This window comes from Opisthocomus hoazin, chromosome 1, assembly GCF_030867145.1.
Source record: "Opisthocomus hoazin isolate bOpiHoa1 chromosome 1, bOpiHoa1.hap1, whole genome shotgun sequence".
In the NCBI taxonomy this organism is placed as follows: domain Eukaryota; kingdom Metazoa; phylum Chordata; class Aves; order Opisthocomiformes; family Opisthocomidae; genus Opisthocomus; species Opisthocomus hoazin.
The window spans coordinates 91,815,409-91,842,771 of record NC_134414.1 but is presented as its reverse complement, the minus strand read 5'-3'; the positions used below and the strand labels follow the sequence as shown (position 1 = coordinate 91,842,771).

Genomic DNA, 27,363 nt, shown 5'->3' with positions numbered 1-27,363 from the left:
TATGCTTTTCAGTGTAGTATGATGTGTATTTATCCCTGTTTCCTTTTTCGGAGGTCTCTGTACCAAGTCTACCACTCCCATTAGTTCTGGAAAGCGTCCATCACAGGCCTTGCCTAGAGTGATTAATGACTTTTCTGAAGTAGTCTGTTAGTTGATTTGTGATTAGAAGTGTACTGTTAACAAAGTAGAGCACACCTGTGGTTGGTTGGTTGGTTGGTTGGGTTTTTTTAACTACTACTATGCAGGTTTTTCTAGACAACTTTACTATTTTTGAATATTCCCCCATGTAGCCTGGATCACAGAGGGAGCAGAGCAGCGGCATTCGCAATGCAAGAAGTACTGACAGGTTTTGGGTCTTGTTTTTCTGAGAAATGATCTTTTAGATACGGCTCGTTCGGTACAGATTTCTTAAACCACAACATGTTCAATTGCTTTTACTGATGATGTTATTTCAGGGCCCTCTTTCACAAATAAATGAGGTGGGTTTTTGTTCTTTTCTTTTTAGCTTCCCATACAAAAAGAATTGGAACCATACAGCTCGAAGTTACGAGTGGTATAGTGAATATGAGTTATAATTTGAAGTGGCTGTTACAGCACTTGTAGCATAAATATTTGCTCCTTCCTATTTTTTTTCCTAATTGGACAAGTTTTAATAAGCCATCAAAATTTGTTGGTTTTGTGTGTGTGTGTGTATGTTTCAAATTCTTGAATGTTCAATAAAATTTAATACAGCCTATGGAGAGTACTTAAATACAAGTATGTAGTATCTGCCTGTTGTCTCCAGATACAGCTAGCAGAGGGGGACAGTGAGGGCAATGGCAATGAAGTACATGGCATATAACAGTTACATCTTTAAATGCCAGTGATTCTGTATTTTCACTAGTCTTTATATAGTGTGATTGGGTGATTTATGCTATTGCTTGTCAATAGCTAGCCACTTTTTCCTCATTATTACTCAGGAGACTAGTTTTACTAGGTTTTGTGTTGTTTCCAAGGGGCAGAGAAAGTTATCCTCACTTAAAATGCCTAAAAATTTCACTGCGTGATGAGGCCTGTTAAAATCAGTAGGACTACCTGAGTGTAGAATATACTCCTTGACCTGGAATAAACATGTCAAGAAGGGCTTCTAATGTAAACAAGGAAATGAACTGATTTCTGCTCTGATATGTCAAAATTAATATTGTAAAGGTAAAAAAAAAAAAAGTACACCTGGACTTGAAGCTGTTTGTGGTGAAGGAGTTTTATTTCAATACTATAATTATTATATTACTAATGTATAAATATTATTATTTAAATACATCTGGGATATACTGTAATTTCTAGAACTTGTCAGAATAGCTGGAAGAAGGAGTGTTGTGTTTTTCCTTTTCAATAAGAAATACAGTTCAGTGACAGAATGGACAGAAAATCCTCTTGTGAATTGGTTGGAAGAAAACTACTCGGCTTTGCCTTGCAACTTCTTGAGTTCAATATTTTTCACAAATGGAAGGATACCTCTTCTGCTAAATGAGATTCCTCCTTATTTTTTTCAACAGATGTTTGTATTTATGTTAATTATCCAATGATTTTTCTGATGATTTAATTTTCTCTGGTTTGTATTTTGCATATGCACACATTTATATTTTACAGCAGACAGCTGCTTTCAAGGAAAGCTGCTGTAGGGGAACGAAATTGAAGTCATGTATTATCATTTTTCCTGTCTTCCTGTCATTTCTCCTGTCTGCCTTTAATTCGTGCAAGTCCATATTCAGCAGAATTTCAAGGCACAGTTCTGCATATATATAATTGGAGACATAGTAGTTTCATAGTTAAGGTTACACTAAAGTCTTTACTTGAAATGTAGGTGAGCCCTTTTCAACACACAGGAATAACAGTGTCTTCCCTCAGCCTACAGCACTCACAGACCCAGGAGTGTACAGCTGTTCTAAAATGAATTGTTCTTTTCTTGGTAAGTTGGTCAACAAAAAGCCCGGTTAAAAAGAATTGCTAATGCTTAGATGAATAAATAGGTCTTCCTTCCACGTGTAGCATACAGAACTATTTCCTCTTGATTCTTGTTTAAATGTAAAAATGAAAACTTATGTATTAAGTTTTAAATTTAAAAAGTACTTAAAGGCAATTTTCGTATGAGTTTGTGGCTGCTGAAATCGTCATATTTCTGCTTGCTGAGTCAGTCTGCATCATCATTCGGTGACGGTCAACAAGCTGAGCAGATTCAGAGGAGTCAGTGCTGGAGTTCAAATATATCTTTATATATAGCCGTATTTGCACCATTTGTTCATCCTTGATGACAGCTATGCACCTGCTGTCTGCTTGCTTTCCTTTAACTCATTGTCAAACTTCCCTTTCTCCTCAGGAGAACTGTGTAATTAGTACTTTTCTTTCACCTCTGTCTCATTTATAGAGCTGAAGTTTTAATAGCAGTGAGCCTCATGCATACTGATACCACATGTCACACTGGGAAACACCACAAAATGGCTGTCTCTGCTTGGAAGGAGACTTATCCGAGCAAAGATCATACTTTCTCATGCAACTCTTCTTATCTATAAACAGGGATTCTGCTGAGTATGCTAGGCAGATACAATCAGTTTTTTCTCATGTGGAGTTGACCATATGTTCTCTACTTTTTTTTTTTCTTTTAATACAAGCCAATGAGTTTGTGTGGCTCTGATATCCATGAAAGTTTATCTGAAGTTTCATGCTGGCTGAATAAACATTAGGTTGAGAAACTGCAAAGGTAGTTTCAGTATGATGCATTACTTCAAAGGTAACATGCCAATCTCTTTTGCAAACATTGAGTAATTATGGGATTGAGTAATTTGAGGTGAGGATTGTGATCACCAAATCTTCTCCCATCTGGGATGCTAGGCTGCACCTCTCCTACAAATGCCAATGGTATATCAAACTCTCTCAGGCAGTTATAGCACTCATCACACCTTTTTAAGTCTTGAGCAACAGTCTTCGTTGTTCTAGATCAGTGTTGAGCATGGTTATTTCTGCTGTTCGCATTCTTTATACCCCTTTTCTCTTGGATAAGACGAAAATATAGAAGGTTGTTCTGCTGGAGTAGGTTGACTGATCCATCTTCTTTTGTCTGCTTGTTCCTTTTTTACAACTGTAAAAGACCAGACAGAACATATGAAGGCCCTAGAGGTTCTACCACAAAAACCTTTGTCCAGAGACCCACTCTGCTAAGAGAAAGTAGTCTGAAGTGCAGAGGACAGCCACTGCCATTTCTTCGTGTCAGCCAGGAAACTTTTGAGACCTCATTGTTTAAGGTTTGGGTCAGTTTTCCCAGGTCTTAAGACTTTATGAAAAGAACTATGTTTTCTAAATATCAAGTCTTTAGGGTTAAGTCTAATACCTCCAAAAAAACATGTGACCTGCTTTTTATAAAGGGATTTCCATAACCTTCCATCTTTTAATGAGGATTATTAAAAGTCTTCCTCTGAATCTTTTCAATTTCATCTCTTCTTTTTTTTGTTTTTTTTTTTTTTCCCTAAAAAAGGACCTCTGATTTTTTGCAGTAAACTTTTGCGTACCAGACATACAGGAAAGAGAACCACCATGGGAAATGAGGGTATTGGCAACATTCTGGAACTCAGAAGGCAGTACTAGCCAAAAACGAATCCACAAAGTTTATGGCCCCATTCCACACTTACACAAATTAACCTGTACCTGCTGTAATGTTTGCAGGAAGCAAGGTCAGATTAAGAAGGAAAATAATTCAATAACAAATTTTGCTTGACAGCTGCAAGGGTTGTAAGACTGGAGGAACGTGGCTGTCAGAAGTGCTGAGGAACTGCCTCTGCCATCAGTTCCCTGTTGAAATTGTTGGTGTTTAGCACCAGGAAAAACTGGACTCACAATACATTTTCTTGTGAAGCTGTGGCAGGTGGATGCCAGCAATGTTTATGAAGAGACCTCCAGCCCTAAACTGTCAGACTGCAGAAAGAAGACTGTTAAATTCTAATCTCTGATTTGCAAGTCTGGCAGTGTATACTATTCACATGGGGTGTGATTTGAATAATGATGTGTCTACTCCTGATCTTATTAACCCTGATTTAATCCAGGATCTTATTTCATTAATGCCTGCTAGCTTTCATACAACTGGTTACGCAAACAAACAAAACCCGAAGAATCCTGTAACACTGTAACTATCTTTCCAGATAAATATTTTCATGAGCCCTATTTTCTTCTTGAAATAAATCTTGCCTTGTCTGAGGAGGCTTTTTAAAAATACCAATGCATCTTCAGGAATCTCAGTTTTACATGCAGTGGAATCACACAATGCTTGCCCTGTCTGTGTAGGTTCAATGGACTTCTCTGCATAACCTTTATGGCTGTATGCTGGAGAGTGTTGAGTCATTGGGTTGATTTAATAGAATAGCATGTATTTGAAAACAGGTCTATCAAGGAATAATAGCAATCTCTGTAATTTGGCCAAACCTTTTTATGGCACAGTTCTTCGTTTTGTGATTATAGACTTCTATAGGAATTTGTGTAATTTTCCTGAGTTGTTAATTGGAAAGAAAAATGGCTGTTTGGATGATCACCAGAGTTTTTTTAAGTGTGGTTGAAATGAGAGTTTTGAAGTTCTGTGCAGTTGTATTTTTTGTATTTTGTATGTTGTGGGTAGTACAGTAACTTTAGTTCAGGTGTTTTGGTTTGTTTCTTTCTTTCTTTTGTGCTGTACAAACATATCATTTAGAGAAGATAAATCCTTTCATAAAAAAATTCTTCCACGATTTTAAACAGAGAATGCAAGGCACTGACTCAGTCAGTTAATGTTATCATTGGAAAATCCTGCTGTTAAGGATCATCTGGTGTGTGATAGGATTCTGCATAAAGGATTTGTGCTACTTAGTCTCTCTCTAAACCAGTCTGTGTCATAGAGATAGTTTATCTGGTTGTCTAACATATTACAATTTGTGATCATGTCTCTCATTGCATTTTTTCTAAGAATGTATGTTGTCTCTTTTTCTGTGTTAGTCATCTACTTCTAATTGGTTGTGAGAAGGAAGAAAGATAGAACCCTGCAAATTAATGGATTCAAGTAGTTTCTTGTATATTTTACCAATTTTGCTTTATGTGGTAATACACACAGGGCTTTTTTAATACTGACAGCAGAAATATTTGTACTACATGAAATATCTATCACCCTCTAGAACTGTAGTCTGTTACAGCAGACCTTTTTAATAAAGGCAGGTGCCTGTGGGGGGAGACTATTAACATGCTAAATTCTGGCGTATCCCACTCTCTGCTTGAAGAAATGAGGAATGATACTGCACTTTCAAGCTAAGTAATAATGCTTCTAATAGTTCGATGAAAAAAGAGTCTTTGTGAGAAGAAATTTAATTCTGTTAAAAAGTGAAATTGCTTGAATAATTTCACAGTACTGGAGCTGGACTGAGGGGGAGCTGGCTGACAAACACTTTCTGTGCCTCCCTGCAGTACCTTGCCACAGTACTCACAGATGGAAGGAGCATGCATTTCTAAGTACCTGCACGGGGGTGGGGGACGTGGTGTATGTACTGAGACTGTTGGGCAGCTGAAACACATATAGACTGTACTGTGCTGTTGCCAAGCTCAGGTGAAAGGCAGGAGATCTACCTGGTGAAAGCCTGGCTGGCCATCCATTGTCACGAAGGTCATGGAGGTGAGAGAGGAAGAGGAGGGCACCAGTTAAAGAGGTTGGTTGCCAAGCATCTTCCCCATGGTAATCCCTGCTGCAGCAGTGCCTTGTGCCCTGACCCCAACTACTCACATACCTTGCTAAATATGTAAAGCAGAACGAGTTGTCAGCCCCATATTAAAACTGGGGAGGGGAGTGTGTGCTGCAGGGTTCACTGGCGGGTGCGGACAGCTTGATGGGAGCATGAAGAAAGGAGGTCACTTCCAGTTCACATGTGGGTTTTGAAACCTGCTGCAGCCAAACAATTTCTTCTCTGTCTCATGATTCTCTGATTTTTCAGAAATGCAAATTCTGTATCAGTTCTGCAACTTGTCCACTTTAATTTTTAGAGTCTTTGGGTCACCATCTCCCTAGTGCCTCGTACATGGGTGGTGGGACTATGTGCCCCTGTTAAGGTGACAAGTTCTGTTTTCCTCACCTCTTCAATAAATTTGTAACAAGCTTCTGTTTTTGTACTTCGCACCTACCTGGGGAACCTGTGCATGAAGATCTGTATATAAAGAACTTGCTGTCTTTCAAAGACTTCCTTAAAGGTGTCTTGTCACAGCACTTACTGAATGCTGACAAGTGCTTATGCACCTGGCCCATGCTGATTACTTCTGCCTCTTCATACTTCCTGCCATCTGCTGTTTCTGTTAATCACTTCTACTTTTTCTTACACCTAGACTGTAGAATCTCAGAGAGAGAGGTACTGTCGTTTTTAGTTCTACCACGGTATGGGATCCATAGGTGCTGTTAGAGTACCTGCTAGAAAGGAGATCGGGAACAGAGCATCAGGCCTGGACCACTCTCCCATCCTCAGCATGCCAGTGTTGGAGTCCAAGTGGCTTGGAATGGCATCCTTAAAAAGCTTAACATCTCTTTCCCATTTGCCTTTTTTTATTGCTCTAATTATTATTTTCAGCCTTGGTCCGTTAAGTGCATTAAGATGTAATGAATTGCTTGTCCTGGTGATAGCGAAAGCTAATCACTGGTGTAGCCAAGCACATCTCGAAAACTCAAACTGCAATGAGCAGAGGATATATTCTTTTTTTCTCCTGACTTTCTGTGAGGCAATTGGTGTTGTAGATTGGGTAAACATTTTTTTAAAATATGCCTCCCACTTTTCTCACTGTTGTATTCCTTGCTGTTTCTCATAGTCTCTTCTTTTTCTTTCCCCTTCCTTTTATTTATTTTTTTTTGTAATTAAAAAAGTCAAAAACCCTAAATGGTATAGGTGAATGTGAGCTGTCTCCTTTTGAACTGAAGGAGGACATGGAACAGTGAGATTTTCCTGACCTGAATGGACTCAGGAAAACACACACATGTCCATATAAAAACAGAGCTGAAAGACTGCATAAGACTTAACAAATCTGAGAGTTTTGTTAATTTTATTATAAAACATGCACTCAGGTTCCTGCGTTCATGTGTGGGAGAGGAACAGAGGAATTCAGGTGTGGCAGAGTGTGGCCTCCTTAGAGCTGTGGTAGGGAGGGCATCGTAGCCCAGGCATCTCAGGCTGGGGGAAGTAGGGAATGTTCAGGCGTGAATACCACGGAGAAGTTACCAGTACTTTAATCAGGAGCTGGTTGCACTGTGTGTCCAGTGGCACAGTATTTTTGCAGTTGATGTAGAATACACTGGATGTAGGAGTTAATTTTCTTTTGTAACAATTGTGGCTTTGTCATTTCACAGTAATTTTGTTTGTTGGAAGTTGTTTGCACTAAATCCAAGCTATTAATGTTTTACATGGATGTTTTCTTGTGACCAGATATATTGCCCCAAATGTTTGAAGTATTGCCTTTATATTAAGTAAACTCTATAAATAAAATAATAATAATATTTAAATGCTGCAAGAACAATGCACATGGCAGATGGGCTGTTGAAGCCTTTACTTATGGCTATGTAATGAATTTATGATTGTGCATGCTAGATTTTAGAGGCATACAATAAATAGCTGAGCAGCCTCCTGACAGGGAGCTTTGCAGTGTTCGTCAGGCCTTCCATCTGAGAAGCAAGGACAGCAGCGCAGGCTTACCTGAGCAGCCATGCAAGCATCAGAGTGTATGTGGATGGTGTTCAAGAGTTTATTTGCACTGGGAGAGAGCAAAACAGAAGATTGCATCTTTTTTATGTAACACAACAAGAAAAAAACAGGATGGTAAGGCACATCAGAGCCATCACCCATAACGTGCTTTGTTCTGCATACTCCTGGTGTTACAGGTGCACTGTTCAGCATGTAAAGCTTGATGAACAAAGAAAGCTTTTCTCCATCGAGCTGTAAAACAGATAGAAGTCATGTGAGCCACAGAAGTAGAATTGATTTTGTAGGTTAGATACAGAAACCAGATAACTCTCTGAGAGAGGCTTAGAGGTTGTGGTTTAGAAAGAACCCCAGAATTAGGCAGTACTAGCACAAACCAGGAGACTCATGAACTGTAACCCTGATTTTTTCAAATATTATGTCATGTGCCTGACAGGCAGTTGGGAACATGTTTCCTAGAAACTTGGGATAAGCTGATAGTACAGGGGAGAGAGTATGTGGAATCCTGCTGTAGTGAAACAAGAGCATAACTTGTCATGAGCTCAGATGATGTGTGCAATAGCAGTATGGGATCTGCGCAGCTGTTAGAAGCTGGGAGTCGCTGCTGGGGAAACGTAATGTCCAAGCTGTGCTTCCTGCTCTACTTGCTGACAGAGCCCCTGGTAAGTGTCTGCCGTCATGACCAGCTAATGGAGAGATCACAGTCTTGATTGTGGTGCTTGAAGGTCTTGTTCTGCCTCTGTGTCTTGGAGCTGGTAATTGTCCTAGAAAGGAGAAGCAAAAGACTAATGAATGTGAAGTGATGCAGAAGCCAGAAAAATAAAACCTAAGTGATTTCCTTATTGTCTCTGAAACACTGGCATTTTACTTTTTCCGGAGTGTAAGACTAGTGCTATGAAGACATACTAGATTTTAGTGCTGCCGCCATCTTTCTGGTTGAAAATAGTTTTCATGTTGATGCTAGTTCAGTTGCTGGGAAGGTTTGTTCCAGCCTCACTGCCAGATATGCTGTTTGTTTCATAGTAGAACTACAAGAGTCTTGAAAACACGAGAGATGCATTTCTATCTAAGCACATTTATAATTATTTATCTCGTAACTAGTTTTGGTGAAAATGTCACAGGAAGTGACTCGGGTGAAGTAAATATTGCATTGATGTACTCTACAGCAGAGTTATATTTTGAGGTTTTAATATAAATGGATAACTGAATTCATATGTTGTTTGAAGTTGCAGACGTTTGCAGGAAATCGTGGTGGCAGTTGTCTCTTGAAATGTAAAGTATGGTTTTTGAGAAAAGAGATTAAAGGAAAAGCATTCTGTATCTCAGAGGGGTCAAAACACTCCTGACAGTTACCTTTTGATAATTCAAATGTGTTGCATGGTTTCCCCCCGGATGCACATGATTCTGGGTTCTTATTCCTGCTCCCATGTTTAGTTTCAAGCAACGTACAGGCTGTAGATTTTTGAATTGTGAAACCTTCATTATTTCTTAGCTTTTAACTCTTTCAGTGTGCATGTGTCTTGTTTTCAAAAAGCTTTGATTTTGATTAAACTTCTTGCTCCCAGTATGCAAGAACTGGTTTTCGCTTTGTACATGGAAGCCGTAGATAAATCACCTTGTAGTCTGATAGTGATTTTTCTTGTAATTTTTCATGGCTCCCAACAACTATGAAGACTGAAGTACTGGCTGGGGCATTTCATACCTGCAGCAGCACAGAATAGCATTTCATTGCCTTTACAGTTGTGGAAAGGGTTGCAGCAATTTCCTCAAATATTTTCAGCGGAGTTTCCTGTAAAGGTCAGAGCTGCTAGAGTAAAAAAATCGTGACACCTTGGTGTAGTAAAAATGGCAGAAGTTCTCGTACTTTCCTTCAGACTTGGTAACAGATACTAACTAACTTTTCTGGCTGACCTAATTCAAGCGTTTGCTGTAAATTAAAGGAAGCTTTTTGATAGATGAGCGGAAACTTCAGCATGTAGGCACACAGATAGAATAGACTTTTTCCTGGAAAGGTAATGAAATGCTGAAAACAAAGCTAGGTCTTGGCATCTATGCAGTATGATTGAAGTCTAGTTACAAAAAAATAGTAGTTTTTGTAGACATTAAAAGGGCGTGCAAAGTATCAGGGCCTTCAGAGTACTCTAAAATATGATTACATTCCCATAATATCTTTGAAATTGTAATATTTTGTCAAATCAGGCTTAAAGTTTATTTTTAAAGTTCACAGTGACTTTTTTTCAGAATTTCTCCAATCAAGGATGCCTCTTCCCAGTAAGAACTGCTTATCATGTTGGAATCACTCTGAAACCCACATACACAAGAGGTGGAAGCTGTCTTAAAATTTGTGGCATCAAAAGGGCCTGGTTTAGATTTTAGTGGTTGAAATGTGAGGTCATTTTCTTAAGGGCTGAGTTCCCAAGGCATAGCCCCTTGAAAATCATCTGCTAATAACCTGCAATTATCTTTCTGTGGAATAGGAAAAAATGTAACATTTTGACCCATGAAGTTTATACCAGGCACTGCCCCAAAATCAAGTGTCAAATAGTGCCAAAGATGAGTTTTAGAGATACTTTTGAAGCTGTTAGCACTGTGAAAGCCTACCTCTTTTCAGGTAGCCCCTGTGAGACAGCTGCTCATTCTGCAGAAACATCTCAGTATCGGAGGAGTGTGCAAGGTGCTTGTGGTGGGGTGAAGAGCCAAGCACTGCACTCAGGATACCTTTGAGCCGCTTCTCCTGAGGCTCTGCATGGGGCTCTCCATGGACATTTGTCTTATGAACTTGGTTCTAGAAAGGGCTGCCTAAGTTGTTGAGTCTGGTCCGACAAGTATCACCACAGGGATTCCTAGCAGAGGTGCTCACACTCTGTTCTTTGGTAGAGGCTCAGCACACCGCAGATGTCCCACAGTATTTGTCCAGTCCCCCTTGTCCTACTCAAGGGCAGATAGGCCCATAGTGAGTGGTGGTTGTATCTAATCACGGTGTGAGTGTATTTGCTCTAGTCAAAATACCACCAGAAACCAGCACAAGAATCCTAGTCAGGAAGTACACTGAAGTCCTTGCTGGGCAGACGGCTAATTCTAGGTTGATTTTTTCCCAATATTTTAGAGCTCTATAATATAGTAAAATCTCTTGCCTTTCTTGTTTCTTCTCTCTCTTCATTTACGAGCTCCCTCTTCAAGAAACAGCAGTCCCTGAGCTCACAACTGGATTGTTAGTTTCTGTTCATCCTCCATTAGCATTTAAGTTCAGCTATTCTTGAACTATCTGTGGCAGACTGGGGCCTTCCTAACTCTCACCTGTCCTAAGTGAAAGTTTGCTTTCTGCTTCTTTGTGTATATGGAATTTCTTCTTTAAAAGAAACAATATATACAAACATCAACTTGAAACCAGAACCAGAAATGGATTTTGTCATACGCTGGGGAAAGTTCCCAAAAGCCACTTTTGGTACATGCGGGTTTGGAAGCTCATTTGCCCGCTGCTTCTTTACATGGTGGGCTTCTGTTCCATGCAAATCTAGAATGAGTGGCTTACATAAAGAGATTTCTGTAACCATTACTGATGGAGCACCAAGCTTTTAGGGCCATTACAGTTGCATCATTACCAAATATGCCAGATGATCATGTTCAGTGTATTTTTTGTGGTGACATAAAGTGAGCTGGCTTGGTATACCTATGCGGACAGAGTTGTTTGCGTTTGTTTTCATTCCATTTTTCAAGCAGAACTGCAGTTTTTAGTAGGGCATTGTAGTGTTTTAAAGTAATAACGTATTTTTTTACAGCAGGTAAGAGTGGGGATAGATATAAAGGGCCATGTCAATATTTCTGAATTTAACAGCACGAAGGTCCCTTACTTTGTCCTGAGCATAAGAGGCCCAGCTCAACTGACATGGGAAAATCCTCTGTGCTGCCCTTCCTCAGGAGTCTTGCTTCTTCCACGCTGCCTGTTGGGAACAGCCTGTGTGCTGGGTTATTTGCTGAGCCATGCCCAGGCACCACGTGGGAGAGGGCTAGGCCATGTGGACTCGGAGGTGTGTTTGTTGGCAGTGAAAAAGACAGTTATGGACAGGGCCAATGTCCTTCCTCTGTTAGGGCCACAGCTGAAGTTAAGTCCTACAATCCTAAGGTCCCCAAGGGTGAGCGGCATAGAAGAGAAAACAGTGCAGAGACAGAAAGAAAATACTAGAGACAAGGTTGAGGACAGAGGATGGAATATTGGCACTAATGTTTGCTGCAGGCTGCAGCAGTGAGACTGCTTAAGGTGTGGGGCTTTGGTTTGGTTTTGTTGTTATGAAGTCTTGTGTTGTAGATTAAGACCGGGAATTGAAAGGATGTGAAAATGGCTTAAAGCTGGTATAACTTCCCTAGTGCAGAATGTGTGCTGAGCTGCTTAGATATGGTCTTCCCGCAGGGTATTGCTAAGTATGAGTATGTTTCTGATAAGATTTTAGCTTAGTAGGACTGGCTTGGCATTTGCTTGATTTTTTCACTATTTAGAGAATTTGCCACTTTTCCTTTCAACTCCCTCCTGGATCTGTAATTTCATGCTGTGGGGATTGGTCACATGTCATGTTACAGTAGCTATGAAAAATTATGACCCTTCTCATGAGCATCAAAGGAAACTGTGATGAAAAGTAGCCCAAACCAGTACTGGAAAGGTAGGAAAAAAGTAATCCTTAGATGATTTTGGTGGCTGCAAGGTGCTGTACCTTCTATATGAATTTTGGCTTAGTGGACACTCAGCATGTGTGTCTGTCTTTTTTCCATGAATAGTGGGCAAGAAAGTAAATATAAGACTTCCCACCCTACAAACAAATGCCAGTATCTGAGAGTTGGCTTGTTGTATTCCTGTTGATTTTTTCAGGAGCTAAACAACGCTTCCTCAAAAAGCTGTCAGCAACAGCAGGGACACCGGAGTCATTCATCTGCAGACTTGGGGAGTCCAGCACTGCTTTTTCTTATAACAGACAATTTTCTCTGTCACTTTTAAAGCTAGAAGTAGGATTTTAAGAATAAAAAACATCCTACTGTTGTTTCAAAATTTGTGAGTTGAGAACTTAATTAAATTCTGACATAAAGAATGGAAAATAACACGCTAATGACACACAGGAAGCAAGTTCCGGCAAGATGGGGGTCTTCTGTAGAGTGTTGTGTTGTGGTCCTGTTCACGTGACAGTGCTGTTTGACTCACAAATTCTGTTTAAACTGTAGATAATTTTTTAATATACTATGAGTTTGTCACCTAGCTGAAAAATAAATTTAAAGCTTCAATACAAGAAGCTGTGAGTGGACTAATTTATTATATACTTTTTTTTTTAAATGATATAACACTTTCTTCTAAATGCATGCAGTGTTGTTAAATTATCCTGTGGTTCACTTTTATACAAGAACTGTGCAATATTTCGTCTTCTAACAACGGCAGCATATATCACAGAGATGAATTTACCTTTCATACACATATTCATTCACATTTGTTATTTCGGTTATGATGGGTACTCTGATGAGTTGGGTTTTAGATACTATTTTACCTGTGTGATGGCACTAGATAAAAGATTCATTGTACCCTTGGTGGGCAGCAGTTTACAAAACTTTTCTCTCTGCTAATGGAATACTCCTGCATAGCAAATGCCTTGTGCAGATACGGAAGACTGTATTAATGTTGTGTAGCTAATAGTTCAGCTTTGAAATACTAATTGGACTGGGGACATGAAAGGTTAAAAAAAACAATTATGAAATTCAGGTTCAAAGTGTATCTGATGGAGAGTGACTTGGAAATTTTTGGTTTGGTTGATGCTATTCTCAGATAACAACTTCAGAAACTTCAAATAGAAATTTGCTTTCTATGTTTTAGTGCTCATGTCTGATAAGCTGGAAACCTAAATAGGATCTTCAGTATTTTCTGTGTATGATACAGTGCTATGGGATGGTGGTGGTTGCTACTGCACTGGGATGTAGAAGAGGGCAGTGAGTGTATGAGAGTTGAAAGGGAGAAGGAGAAGTAGACATTTTTTGTTAGGAGAAGAGTTTATCTGAAGCCATCACCTGTCTCTGATGCCTGCTCAATGTAGAGGATCTCACCCAATTTGCATACGGCACCCAGTCGGCGTGGGGGAAGCTGACACACTCAAAGGCAGGGCTGCTGTTCAGAAGGACCCAGACAGGAACCTTACGAAGTCCAGTAAGGTCAAATGCCAGTTTGTGTCCCTGAGAAGGAGGAATTGCTGGCAGACATACAGGCTGGGGGAGCAGCTCTGCTGCAAAGGATCTGTGGGTCCTGGTGGGCCGCGAGCTGAACGTGAGCCAGTCATGCACCCTGTCATCAAACACAGCCAACAGCATCCTGTGCTACATTAACAGCCTGCACACTGAGAGAAGCAATAATCCTCCTTTATCTGGCACTCGTTAGTCCTCATCCAGAATACAGCAGCTTATTTTGAATTCACCAGTAAAAGAAAGACATTGATAAACTGGGGCAAGTTCTGTGGCTGTGGGAGCTGGAGCACATGCCCTGTGATGAGATGCTGAGGGAGGTGGGCTGGGAGTGTTCAGCCTGGAGAAGAGACAGCTTTGGGAGGACCTTCCAATATGCAGAAGGAGGTTATCCAGAAGACAGAGTCAGGCCCTTCACAGTGGTGCCTGGTGGGGAGGACAGGAGAGAGGAGGTGGAACTTGAAAAGAAAGTTTCAGGCTGGGTATAAGGAAAATTTTTGTCACTGTAAGGGCAGTCAAGCAGTGGAGCAGGTTGCTTGTGAGGTTGTGCAGTCTCTGTCCTTGGAGGTTTTCAAGACCCAACTGGACAAAGCCTTGAACAGCCTGGTCTGACCCCAGAGGTGGCCCTGCTTTGGGCCAGAGACTGGAGTAGAGACCTGCTAAGGTCCCTCCCAGCATGAGTAGCTCTGCGGTTCTGACCTGGGACAAAGGTTGGAGCCAAAACTTAACTTATTTCTTCCTTGTTTTTTGGTGCATGGTTATAAGCAAATTATTCAGCCTCTTTAGTGCTCCAGTTGCCTGTCTATAAAGTGGAGGTAACACTACTTGTCTACCTCAGTGTTGTTTGAAGAGAAGATATATGAAAGGCTATGATATTTTAGATGCTTTGGCAAAGAAGGTATAGACAACAAGCAGGCCTTTGAAGTCTGCCCAAGAAGCCAATAGAGTGGTATGGTGCATCTTCTCAAGCACTAACTGTGAAGTATTGGGAAGCTGTTTTCTGTGGGTTTGCTTTCATGAAACTCCACCATGTGTTTTTCCTCTGTGTGCTGCCAAAGAAGTTGATCACCTTAAAAGGTAGTCAGCTGCAAAATGTGTTAGTGTTAGCAATGGCTCTGACAGTAGGCGCTCTATACGTTTCTGCCAATTATGGTAACATTTGTCATATTTTCCTCGTTAATATTTTTCTTCCTGCTATGGTTGTTGTTTCTGTGGGCTTCTCAACAGAGGGGAAGCAGACTTGGCTGCCTTTGCATCAGGAGGACTGAACCTGGTTCTGCCCTGTGCGTCAGATGTACAGCTAATTGATGGATAAACTGAGAAGTCTTTCTCTTTTTTTTCGCCTCACCTTTCAGCTTTGGAGATCTTTAGTTAGAGATTTGCAAAGCTGTCCTACAATTCTCACACAAATTGACCTCTTTTAGAAAGAAAAAAAAATAGTATTGGTTGGAAGAGTTACTGAAAATTACTTTCATTTTGTGGCATTTCAACTTATAAAGAGTCTTTGAGGTAGTGTTAGAATAGGCAGGGGTGTATACATAGAAGTTTTAAGAAATCTTAGGAGCTGGAGATTTAGAATATTCTGTAATACCTTTTTTTAACTGTTTCTTCCTTTTCTTCTCCCTCTCCACCTGTGTTTTCTGCTGCAGGAGATAAAGAAGGACATGAAGAAAGAAAATACTGCCAACAAACCACCAGAGAAGCCTATAAATGAAGTTTCCAATGGAAGCCCTTTGCTGTTGTCTGAGACAATTATTAGAACCAACAAAAAAGGTATAGTATATGGAAGTTTAAATGCAAATTAAATTCAGACCTTTAAAAGAAGAAAATACAAACCTTCTTTGTTTCTAGAAATAAAAGTAGAGTCTATTGAACTATAAAGGCATAGCAGGAATAAAAAAAAAATCAAAAATCTCATTGTCCTCTTAGACTGGCATATGGATTCATGTATTACGTCTAATATTTCCACATTAATTTGCACAGACACGCCTTTCTTCTTAAAGAAATCCTTCCTAGATACATTTAATTAAGGAAAGCTGTATGAGGAGATTACTAAAGCTTATTAAAGTAAGGGACTGACAGCTTGCATATATGGAGATTTTTGCACAGTGATGTCATTTCACATTCAAGTGTTCATGTTCTATCTGCGATAGAGACTGGTTACTGACAGGGAACTTAAAAAAAAAAAAAGGAAAAAAGTGAAAAACATGAAGCATAACGCATTAGTTTCCTTGGAAGTGTCTGTCACTGTCTTCTGTTGCAGACTGGAATGTGTGCTCTTCATGTCTGACTTGAGTCTTAATTCAGATTCCTATGTATGGTTTTGAGTTGCTAAAATGAAAACCTCCAGATCTTCTGCTTCTTTCCCTAGCTCCCGGTCCGACTTTCAGAACTATCAGAGCAAACCAAAAAATTGGCAATATCAAAGCTGGATTTTTCTTTGGGTCATGTTTATGGTCCTGTTTGTTTGAGGGAGGACAATTGGCTACATGCAAGAGATGGGCTGTGTTTTTTCCTGGAGAATTCACTGAACAGTTTCTTGCTTGCTGTCTTATACAGAATAGTCTGCTGTCATTAATCATTGCTGTAATGTAATTTCCATTTTGGCATGTCTTCTATACTGCTAGGACTATGCATATGGAAATTTCCTCTTCCATATTATCAGCAAATACTGTATTTGAGCTGGCAGTTTGACTAGAGGTCTTAAACCTCAGGTTTGGAACTGCAAGTCAGAAAGATTTAATAATTTCTGCAAAATGTATGACTTCCTTCAAAATGTGAGGAGGAGTAATTTCCACCTCTTTTGCAAGGAATGATGTCCTCTGGAAAAAAAAAAAGGAAATAAATCTCAGAAAGCTTTGTCTTTTGAGTTTGCAATGTCATCTTGAATCTGGAGACACATCCAGCATTTCTGCTTTGGGTCATAGGTTTTTCAAGCAACAGCAGAATTAAATTACCAAGAATTATTCATTTTCATGGCTGCTATACAGAACCATATGAGTAGTTGGGAAATTATCTAGGGACTAAGTCAGTTCCATATTGCTTCGGCTGCTATTTGGAGAAGGCTAATAGCTGTGGCAGATGCAGAGATTCAGTTCAGTCACAAGGGGATAACACTCCAAATATGATACTTAGAGCACAGGCTTTCTCCTCTGGTTTCTTCCCTCTGGCTCAGAATCTTTAAAGGATTCGAAAGATAAAGGAAGTTCTCTTCTTCTGTCTGTAGCTGGAGAATACAAAACTCTTTATCGAAAGGAGAGAAACAAAGACTGACACAAAGATCTGTAGCTTGAGGAAGAGGTTAGATTTGGAAATAGACGATTTCATATTAGGATGTTATTGCATTGGATTTTACTGGTGGGGATTGCACTTCTCATGGCTACCTCTGCATAGTGTCAGGGTTAGTAAATTTTTCATTTTGGCTGCTTATCCATGGCTATTTCTATTGCTGCAGAGCAAGCAGTTGCAGCATGCCATACTCTAGCACTACAGCTAAGGATGCATAGAGCATAACAAGGACAAGAGAGCTACGTCTCTGTTTTTCTGGGGTCGATTTGAGCATGGTGCCAAAGTAGTCTTTTTTAAGTGAGGTCAGCTAAGCAAGTATTTACTGTTGTGTTCAGTAATAAAGAGTCTTCTAAGATCTATGTGACAAATTTTCTTGTGGAAAGTGTTACGATATTTTACGGAAGAGGGAGCCCTAAATGCCACAGGGATTATTTTCTTCAAGTGTTCTTGTGCTGTGATTTTTATTAAACCCTATCTCAATCTGTTTACTGATGACAGAACGTGACCTGTCCTGAAAGAGGTTACATTTTTTAATTTTTCTCCATGTTGTTAGGAAGTGAGGGAGAAGAGGGATGCATCTAAAGATCTTTATCCACTGTTCAGCAGTGAAAATAGTAGGCAGCATTATTTATTTGTGTGGGCAATGTAATCTTGCTTCTTGGAACGTCGGAGCAGACCCAGTTATATGGGAGTGAAGCACTCTTTGCCGGTGCATTGTTTCTACTACCATGATGATGGTAATTGCTTTTCTACTGCTGTGGTGTACATTGCATAGTTTTACTACTTAACTTGGTTGGCCTAATTTAAATGGCAGCACTTCAGCAGCCATTTACATTCTGAGCAGAAGAATCTTGGCCTCTTGGGCTTCTGGCTTGTAGAGAATTTTTCCTTGAGGAATACTGATGACTGTCCAACAGTGGTATTCAGGAAAAATAGCAAAATTATTTGTAAGAAACATCTAAGTAGCTAGAAGGAGAAGAATGGATTTCTGAACAAAAAAGATATTTAGGATCCAACTTTATATCTTGTTTGTTAATGCTATTTATTTCTAAGCACTGCATTGAAATTAGGGTTCTTATAATAAGATCAGTGTAAATTGAAATGCCTCTTGTAAAGGCTTATTTCATCAAATAAGTAATGGACATTACTACTCTAGATTACAGATGTAATCTAGGAACAATTTAAAGTTGATGTAACACCACCGGTAGTTGCCTACCTGGGTTAATACTTTCATTACATAGGGAGGGTGGCAACTGATTGTGGTATTATTAATTGTAGGTCACCATCTGCGAATCATTCATATTTTTGTTATAAAGACCAGAGGAAGATGGAAGGATTTGATTTTGTCTGTTTTTCACTAGGGGTAGTAAGAACATTTATCAAGCTTTAATGCTTCTTGCTGACCACGAATAGTAGTGACCTAATGGAAACGGTAGAAATGGCTGCTGTGGTGGACATAATTTAGGAATCTCTGTTATGCTTGGCCTTGATGTATTTGTGAGAGTTAATATTTGTAGTTATTTCCTGTCTTTACAGGGTTGTAAGTATGATATAGAAGTTAGAGCTACACCTAAGAAGTAATGGGTTTATTTTCTAGATCTGCCATAGAGTTGCTGTGTAACTTTTGTTAAACCACTTTGACTCTGTTGGCCAAATTATCACACTTTAATTTACAAGGTCAGGTATCTTAATATGTATTGATTTTTCAGATAGGCAGAGGGTGTTTTTCTGATTTATTGCAGTGGCATATCCAAATTTATTCACGACTTCGAGGTATTTCAGGTGTCTCTGCCTAGGGCTGCCTATTGGCAAAGCCTGGGTTATACCTGCCTCATAAAGATATTGAGATCTGTTATAACCATACATGGTAGTCATGGCAATTAACATCTAGGAAACAGAGCATTTTAATACAGGTTTCCAGTGAGTTCATGCTTTACCTCTGAAAGACTTGAAAAAGGACCATTTTCTTGAATGTAGAGATGGGGTTAGGGAAACATAAGGTCCTTGTATTTTCCCTGACAGTTCCCAGGGCTGGAGCAGCTCTAGGTTAGTTTTGGTGGATGCTTTGGGTGCTGCATTGTTAGCCCCTGTCTGGGAAAACAGGCAGTGGCACTGAATGACCTGTCTGATGCTGTATGAACGTCAGCTATGGTTGGCTTGCATATCCTTTGCCAGAACCTGGGAGGGTTCATTCTTTTGCTTCTTCAAACGCTTCATATGCCAAGAAGATCCTTTCCTGGCCAGGTATGGGTCTTTTAGTATATCTTTTCACTGCTTCAGAATTTTTGATTGCCATATAGAACTATTTTTCTAAAACTTCTGTAAAGCTGACTTAAAAAAAAATATTTAAATTCCTTTTTTTCTATTTAGAGTTGACATTGTTGCACCCTAGTAATAACAGGCTGGGAAAGCCTTTTATTCCCTGAGAGCATTTTCAGATTGAAAAAAGCAAAATTGTTGCTATTGTTACTATTATTTAATAACATAAGAAAATCACAGTCAGGTCTTGGAGCAGGAAAACACTGGAAGAGATGTGTATATATATTTTAAATGATTTTCCAACATGGTGAAATTCCATCTTTTCCAAGTTAACTTCCAAGATCTAAAAACAGATCCGAAGTTGTGCAACTATTTCAGATCTGTCATAAATTCAGTACAATCTTCATCCAGGTATAAAGGGACATAATGGAAACTTACATGCAGTAAGCTCAACTGTTAAATGGCTGTGGCTTACTTTAGGATAGTTTTGTTCTGATTTTTGAGTGTGCTATTTTTAAGTATCCTATGCATTGCACTATTTTCTGTATCTGGGAGCAGGAGCCCGCTTGTATAGGCTGAATTGCAAAACTGGAGTTGATAGGCTGTATTTTGTAAGTAAACTAACAACAATTGTTATACAAGTAAAAATATTTGAGGAAAAGATACATTGCCGTGCCAGATGTGTGTGTTTTTATATAAACTGTAAATGCAGTCTGCACTGAGGTTATTCAAGCCAGCAAATCTGGAATGGCTCATCATGTGTTACACGTTCTTAATCAGAGCCAAACACTGAAAGCAAGGAAATGTTTTTTTCTAGTTCTCTTGAGAATTATTTGTTTTACTTTCCACCCTGCATGTAAATAATAAAGATAATTTGCATGCTATCCTAAAAGGGAGAGTTTTGTGAAAGTAGATTTCAGGATATAATAGGTTTATGTTATGAATAAATAACAAGTCTGTTGTATGCAAAACTGAGATTTAAGTCTTGTTTTGTAAATTAGAGAAATGGGAAAAGTATTTTACAGGAAAAATGATTGGATACAAAAAGACACCCCATTTATTAAAAAGACAAACTGATGGAGACTCAGCATATGTGTCTATCGAGTCTGAGTTTTTTATTAGGTAATGTATGTAAGCTATGATTCTGGTCATGTTTTTTAACAGAAAGGCAAACCTCAAAACTTCCTTCATAAAATCTTTTATTACTAAACCTAGTGGAAACGACTGCTTTTGTCATGTGCCAGTCATGTGTTGGATGAGGTCTCTGACCCTCAGTATGCTCAGCTTTGGTTTTCCTTTCAAACACAGGAAGTTTGAAGGCATTAATCTGTCTTTTGGTTGGATTATCTTTCTGCTGTTTATGCTTTCAGGCCTTCTCCACAGACAGGCTTTGGTGTTCCCTTGCAAATACTGCCAACTTCAGAGAAATTATAGCTAGCATGAAAAACAAATCCTTTTCATTTTTAAGATCAGCTAATTGGTATATAATCGGGATACAGTTTACACAAATATGCACAAGAACGTACTTCTCAGCCTAATAAGGTTAAAATATGCATACAACATATGACACAAACCCAAAATGAGATAGAAAAAAGTAATGGCACAGGAAACTCGAATTCAGGAAAATATTTATGCTTTGAGTTAAATACCATATCTGCATATGCATAAGTAGTGTCTCGGATAATACACATTTCCTTTAAAAGTACTGTTTCTTAGAAATAAATACTTAGATAATTTTTACCCTCAGATAAGCTACACTGCACTGAAAGGCACTGCTTTCAATTCAGAGGGGCAGGAAAAGACACCACTCTGTGCTGGACATGTGGGTGGCAGCCAAAAAGAAACGTGGCAGATGTGTGTGTGATCTGTAGTGGTTTAACAGATTTTTTCTGGAGACAGGCAAGGACTCTGTTCCATGCTAGAGGAAAGAACTTTACTTGGTGAAGTTCCCTTTTGATTGTTCAAACCAGTGTGTTATTTTATACATGCAACTTGTAGAGAATATATGGAAAAATGATGATTCTCTCTAGCATTTTAGTTTCATTATTCTTTTCTTCTGATGAAAAATAATTCTCAGTAGTGAAAGTGAGAGGACACTTTATGTGCGTGGAATATAGCTAATTTCAGAGCTGATGAATAAGATGCATTCAGATGAGGGGTAGTTGTCTAATGTGTGAACATCCTTCCTCACATCATGAGGCCATGCTTTTGGATTCAGTATTCTTTTATATAAATACATTTTTATAGTAAGGGAAATAATAAAACAGTGCAATTTCAAATTATTACGTTATCTGTCTGATGCCATAAAATTAGTTTAGTTCTGTTGGGATTTCTCTCATAGTACTGTGAAATCTTCCTAAAATAGGCTTATTCTGTAGAATAGGAATACAGAGAAAGGTGTTACTATTGTTCTAAATCTGAGATTAGTCTGTTGACCATTGACATGATAATTTTTTTTTTTTTTTTGTCTGGAAGAAAGATCTCAATGCTGTCTTCTTGGCAGCAGTGGAATGGGTGCTCACTCATTCTTTTCAAGGACATCTTGTTTACAAGTCCTATTTAAATAATGACTGTATTTAAAATCTAAACTTTTTTCTGTGTTATGCTCATTTGCTGCACCGGTTTTCAGTTGAGGTGTCATTATCTATCCAGATTCCAATAGCTTAGTCCAGTGAGATCATTTCTTTTCCTGTCATTTACTGTGCAGTGCCTCCCATCTTCTTTTTATTCTAAGAGCCTACCTTTTCTTTTCAATTATTCCTTCGTGGTACTCTGCAAAATGCGCAAATGCTGAGCCCTGATGTAGCTTCTGCAATTTTGCACAGTTGGATCCAACCACTGGTGTGGGATCCTGGTGAGTATCATGAGGGTCTGTGCTGGAGCAGCCTGTAGAAGTCAGTTTTAGAAATCCCTCTTGGCTTGAATTGTAATTCCAAGTTAATTCCATCCTGGTATGTTTAGGTCTAGGAATTCCATTTATGAACCATGCGGTAAAAACACTGAATAAAAATACAGCCATTTCATCAAGGAGCTAACTATGTGTATATCTGTGTGTATATATATATGTATGAAACAAGGTAACAGATAACTAAAAAAAGAAGAATACAAGGGAAGATGCATTGTTTGGATGATTGCTAGCAGACTAACTGTTTTCAAGTTTCTTGCAGACGGAGGAAACTTATTTTAATGACAGGTTTAAATCTGGATCTGCATTTGGAAGTTGGGAGGGCAGTATGGAGAAAATTGTGAAGACATTGGGTTTAAAATTTAACAGGCATTGCTGGATGCTGACACCCAGGGCAGAGAAGAGACGGAAGATGACCTTTTCTTATGGAGTCTGAAGAGACGTGGGAGAGCAGTCACTGATCAGCATTCCGATCAAGCTTACAGATGAAACAGAGGAAGGTAGTTATGGAGGCAAATGAGGACATGAGTTAGGTTTGTTGGTTTTTTTTTTACAAGTAGATCCAGAAGTATATTTGTGTTAATGGGAAAGCAGGCATAAGTGAATTTTTGAGGAAGAGAGTGAGAGAGAATAGGTGAAGCGGTAGAATAGGGCTACAGGGACAGCTGAAAGAACAAGGAGAAAGTTTTTTTACAAGTAGTTTATGCAGATATCTAAAAAATGCTACACTAGAAGGAATAGTCGACAGAGTTGCATGTTCTCTTTCATGAACACTTACAAATTTTTGTTTAATCAGTTAAAGGATTTTTTTTTTCCTTTCTAAAAGGTTTGCAATAATTTTTACGTCTGAAGTACAAAATAAAGTCAGTTATATCTTCTAACAGTTGTACTAGAATCTACTGATTCATTTTTATTACAGTATATGATAATTGGCCAAAAGATACTAGTCAAGAGCAAATGTCCTGTCAAACTCAGATGCAAAAATGTTTTTGTTAGCATTTATGTTGAAATCTCCTTTAACACAAGCCAAAACCAACAAAATAATACTAAATACTAGAGCCATTCTTGTTAAAGTAACAACAGCAATGAGTTTGAAACTTCCTCTTGTCTTAAAACTAAGTTTTCCCATCACAAAAGAGACTATTTTTTCACAAGCTTCTGCAGAGAAGTGTCTCCCTGCTGCCAGCAGTTCCCTCCTCGCTGCTGTAGAAGTCACATGGCACCTAGCGAGGCCCAGCTGACTTTGAGGTCTGTCCCCGACCTTCTGCCTCCTGACTGTAGCTGTCTGTGTCTGTCTCCTTTTGCCTTTCATCTAGGCGGTGTGGGAGTTTCAAGAACAGTATGGCTAACTTGATTTGAAAATTAACAGACCAGCCTTTCTTTCCTGTCCCCTCACAACTTTCTGTGATTAAGGAATCGCAGAAGACGAGCAGGGTGGCTCACCTGAAACTGAGCCTTGGAGCAAGTGATTGAGCTCACTGTGTGTTTCCCAGTGCTTAGCTGGGGATATCTCTGCCTCATATCTGGCAGCTGTGATGGGAGAGTGTCAGACTTTCTGTTCTGTGGTAGAGACAATGAAAGCAAAGGAGCAATGCAGGGATACTGTTGTGGAATATAAAACATAACCCTATCTGGAATGAAAATTTGGGGTCAAGAGAGTATACTTTTACCGTGCAAGCTAATATCTTTTTCATGAGCTCTGAAACTTTGCCAGTGTACTTTAAACTGGGTCAAGAATGCTTGTCTTGGCATTCCTGGAGTTGATCTTGATGAATCTGTAACTGCGGAGTTAAATAGGCCCATCCAATTGTGCTCTCGCACTGACAGGCAGATCCTTAGTTCAGTGCTGCTTTACCTTTTCTTGCTTGGATGGTAAATGGAGAGGTTTTGTATTGCTTTTATGGGGACAGGGAACTAGCTGTGCAGCTGTTGACATCTTTCCCCCTTCGCCTCTAGGTAGTGATAAGAGCCAGCCGTGCTATGAGAAGTTACAGCAGTAATCAGCATACTGAGGCAGTTGAAGCTTTCTGGCTCATGTGACAACCGTAAAAAACCTTTGAATGATCTCTGGGGTTGTAGGTGAGAAGCAGGGCCTGTCAACAGCTCCCTTGGGGCTCCTTCAAATTGCAGTGTCATCTGACATGAATTGTGAAATGAAATTATTTGTGTACGTGATTGGTCTGAGAATTTGTTCTTAACCCAGCAAGCACCCCTCTATAAAGAAGATTTTTGGATGTATGTGAAAGTTAAATGTAAACGTATGCCTTTGTACTTTTTTCCATGATTGTATTTTTCAAAAACAGCTCCATACTTGTGCTTTCTGCACTGGGATCGAGTGACTTGTTCTGCTGCAGAATCCCTTCAGTGCAGGAAGCTTTTTGACCTCAGTCTACTTGGACCAGAAGGAAGCTACAATCGTTATTCAAGAGCTTCCTCTTCTTTGTGTAAACTCAAGTTGGGATACACTTCTGCAGACAGTGGCAAGAATGTACACAGCAAAAAAGAACCATCACTGCTGGCAGGAAGGGTCATCACTGCCTTGGTGGCTGAGAAGAGCTGAGCAGAGAGTTCTGCTTTTAAGTGGGCTGTGGGAGGGACCTCTGTGAACCAGCTGCTGGTATGGGGCTTGGTTAGGAGTGTGTGTCAGGGGGGCAGATTTAACTCCGACTGCACTTTGCACAGGTGTGTTTCATCTGTTCTCTTGCCCTACTCCCTTTCCCATGTGTACATACACAAGATCTAGAGTGCTTTAAGCAAAGCTTTGCTGTTGGCTGTGAGTGACAAGAAACTGTATGAAAGTATTGCCCATAAGGCACGTTGTTTGAGCTGGTTTATGATCTGTGATAGATTCTATGTAACATTTTACTTCCAGGAATTGATACAGGCTTTTAAAAAATTTCTTCTGATAAAGTGACGTGCTTGGAATGAACTTGTCACTGCATTCATTTCAATTATTTTTCACATGGAGTGTGGAATACTTTGATTCATCTGGTTAAAAGCCCCTGAAGTTAGGGAAGTTTGTTTTGCTATAACTAGATCTGAAAAACACACAGAGGTATCAGACAATGTTAATAATGCATGGCTTGGATTATTCTGAGTAGGATGGCATTATTAGCTGTGTAGGCTTTCAGTTTTCAGATTCCTATGCTATGTAGGTGCAGTGACTTGAGTAACAGATACTATGCCTGCAAAAGTGTATTTCTTATTTCCACTGGCATAAAGTTTCCTAAATTTTATTCATTGAATACTTCATGCATGTTCTATCTTGTTTCCTCCCTTACAGCCTACTCCTCCACTATCAAGGTGCTCATAGCACAGAAAGTTGTGCTGTTAGCAGTGTGTTGTGATGTGTTGTACTATTTACCATATTTTTTATGGTTATCTGACTGCTTTCTAATGTTATTTCACAGTTAAGATGCACCGGTAGTTTGCAGTAGTTTCTATTCAATATGTTTCTGCATTCTCTTTTCAATTATAAATACATGGTTTTGCCTGTTTCCTTGCTTGGTGTTAGTTTGTAATATCCTCCTCTTTAAAAATTCAGCATGTTGCTGATGATGATTGGTTTCGAAGCTCATTGGTAGGGTGGTTGTACTTGACAAGGGAGTGAAACATGGAAGTGCTGACAAGTGGCTGGTTGCTGATTCTGGGTCCCGTGCGCAAGATTGTGATATGAAAGATTATTATTATCGGTCACGCAGCAAGAGCTGTTATTTCCTAACTTCAGATTAGCTGGGAATGAGTTTTGAAGTCAGCGGGGGTGTAGTGCCACTAGCATGGTCCACTGCCTGGGCTGCATTGCCTCAGTGAAGGCCCTCATGGCTTTAGCTGTTACTAGATCTGCTGCGGCTGCATCTTCATAAATCTGCCACTATACAGACTATTCCAGAGAGCACTTGCACCTCTAAGAACCCCAGGCCTCCAGTGGCAGCCCAGGGTATATCTGCTTGCCTCCACTAATATTTGGCTGCTCCAGAATCTGCTTCTGGTACTGTCTTCTCTAGGGACCAGACCTCATCAGCTTTGTACCCATACAGTGCTCAGCCTGACACTGTATTCATTGCTCAGATTTCTTGAGTAGTGCACTACTACAGCAGATGACAGGGGTAACACTGTGTTTAGTGATCAAACAGGGTCCAGTAGCATCCCAGCTGTCCAGTAGTTTGAACTGAAGCCATCATATACATTTAAGCAGCTGTTTTTTACACTAGGTCACGTTAGCTATCATCCTCTGTCATGCATTCATTGGGGATATTTCAGTGGTAAAAAAAACCCAATTAAAGTACCCTCACACAAGCTTCAGTCATTAGCACTAGATATTACATTAATTTTAAATAACTTTAAATGCTGTATTTTTGTATTTCCCTACTTCATTTAGTACCACGTGTACCTTGTGTAGACTTCTGTTGGACTCCTGCTGAATTCCAGATGTCCATCATCTGTGTGGTTTGGTATCTAGCTCTGCAAAAGCTGTGGGATGCAATGTCAGCCGTTGTTGCTTCATTTGTGCAACTACAATCGTAAGACTTAGTATTTTTTCAGGCCTAGGAATTCTCTGTTAGACTACTGACTCAGCATAGAGTTATCCTAAATTACACAGGTCATGGTTACTTCTGGGAATTCATAAGAGGTCAGGAAGTGTCCAGGAAATTATTTAAATAAAAAAAAACCTCCAGTGGCCAAAACCCAAGAGATTAACTCACATGCGTGGCAGCTATTGAGCAAATGGAATAGCAGGAAATAAAAGTAATAAACATCGAAAGGTTAGCCTGAGGCTGTAGTTTCAGAAATCTGTTAAGCTAGCACTGCCACCAAAAAAAGAGCCGTCTTTCCTGTTTCGTTCTTCCTGTGTTCTGGCACAGATGTTTGGCTCCATGGTGGGTCAAATTAGGAAAATGACCGGGGTTAGCATTAAACTAGCAAGAAAAATGCAGAGGTGGTTTTTAATAGCAGGTCAGTTCACTGTCTACCTCCTCACACTGTTGC

At 39.5% G+C, this 27,363-nt stretch overlaps 1 protein-coding gene across 3 annotated transcripts in view; it reads left to right on the top strand.

Annotated features, from left to right (window-relative positions):
* SH3KBP1 (SH3 domain containing kinase binding protein 1) overlaps window positions 1-27,363 on the top strand; it is a 240,223-nt gene that overhangs the window by 65,495 nt on the left and 147,365 nt on the right. For all 3 annotated transcript variants that reach the window (XM_075429147.1, XM_075429157.1, XM_075429163.1), the window contains one exon: window positions 15,575-15,698. In XM_075429147.1, coding sequence (XP_075285262.1) covers window positions 15,575-15,698 — 124 coding nt within the window. The remainder of the gene's footprint in view (window positions 1-15,574; window positions 15,699-27,363) is intronic.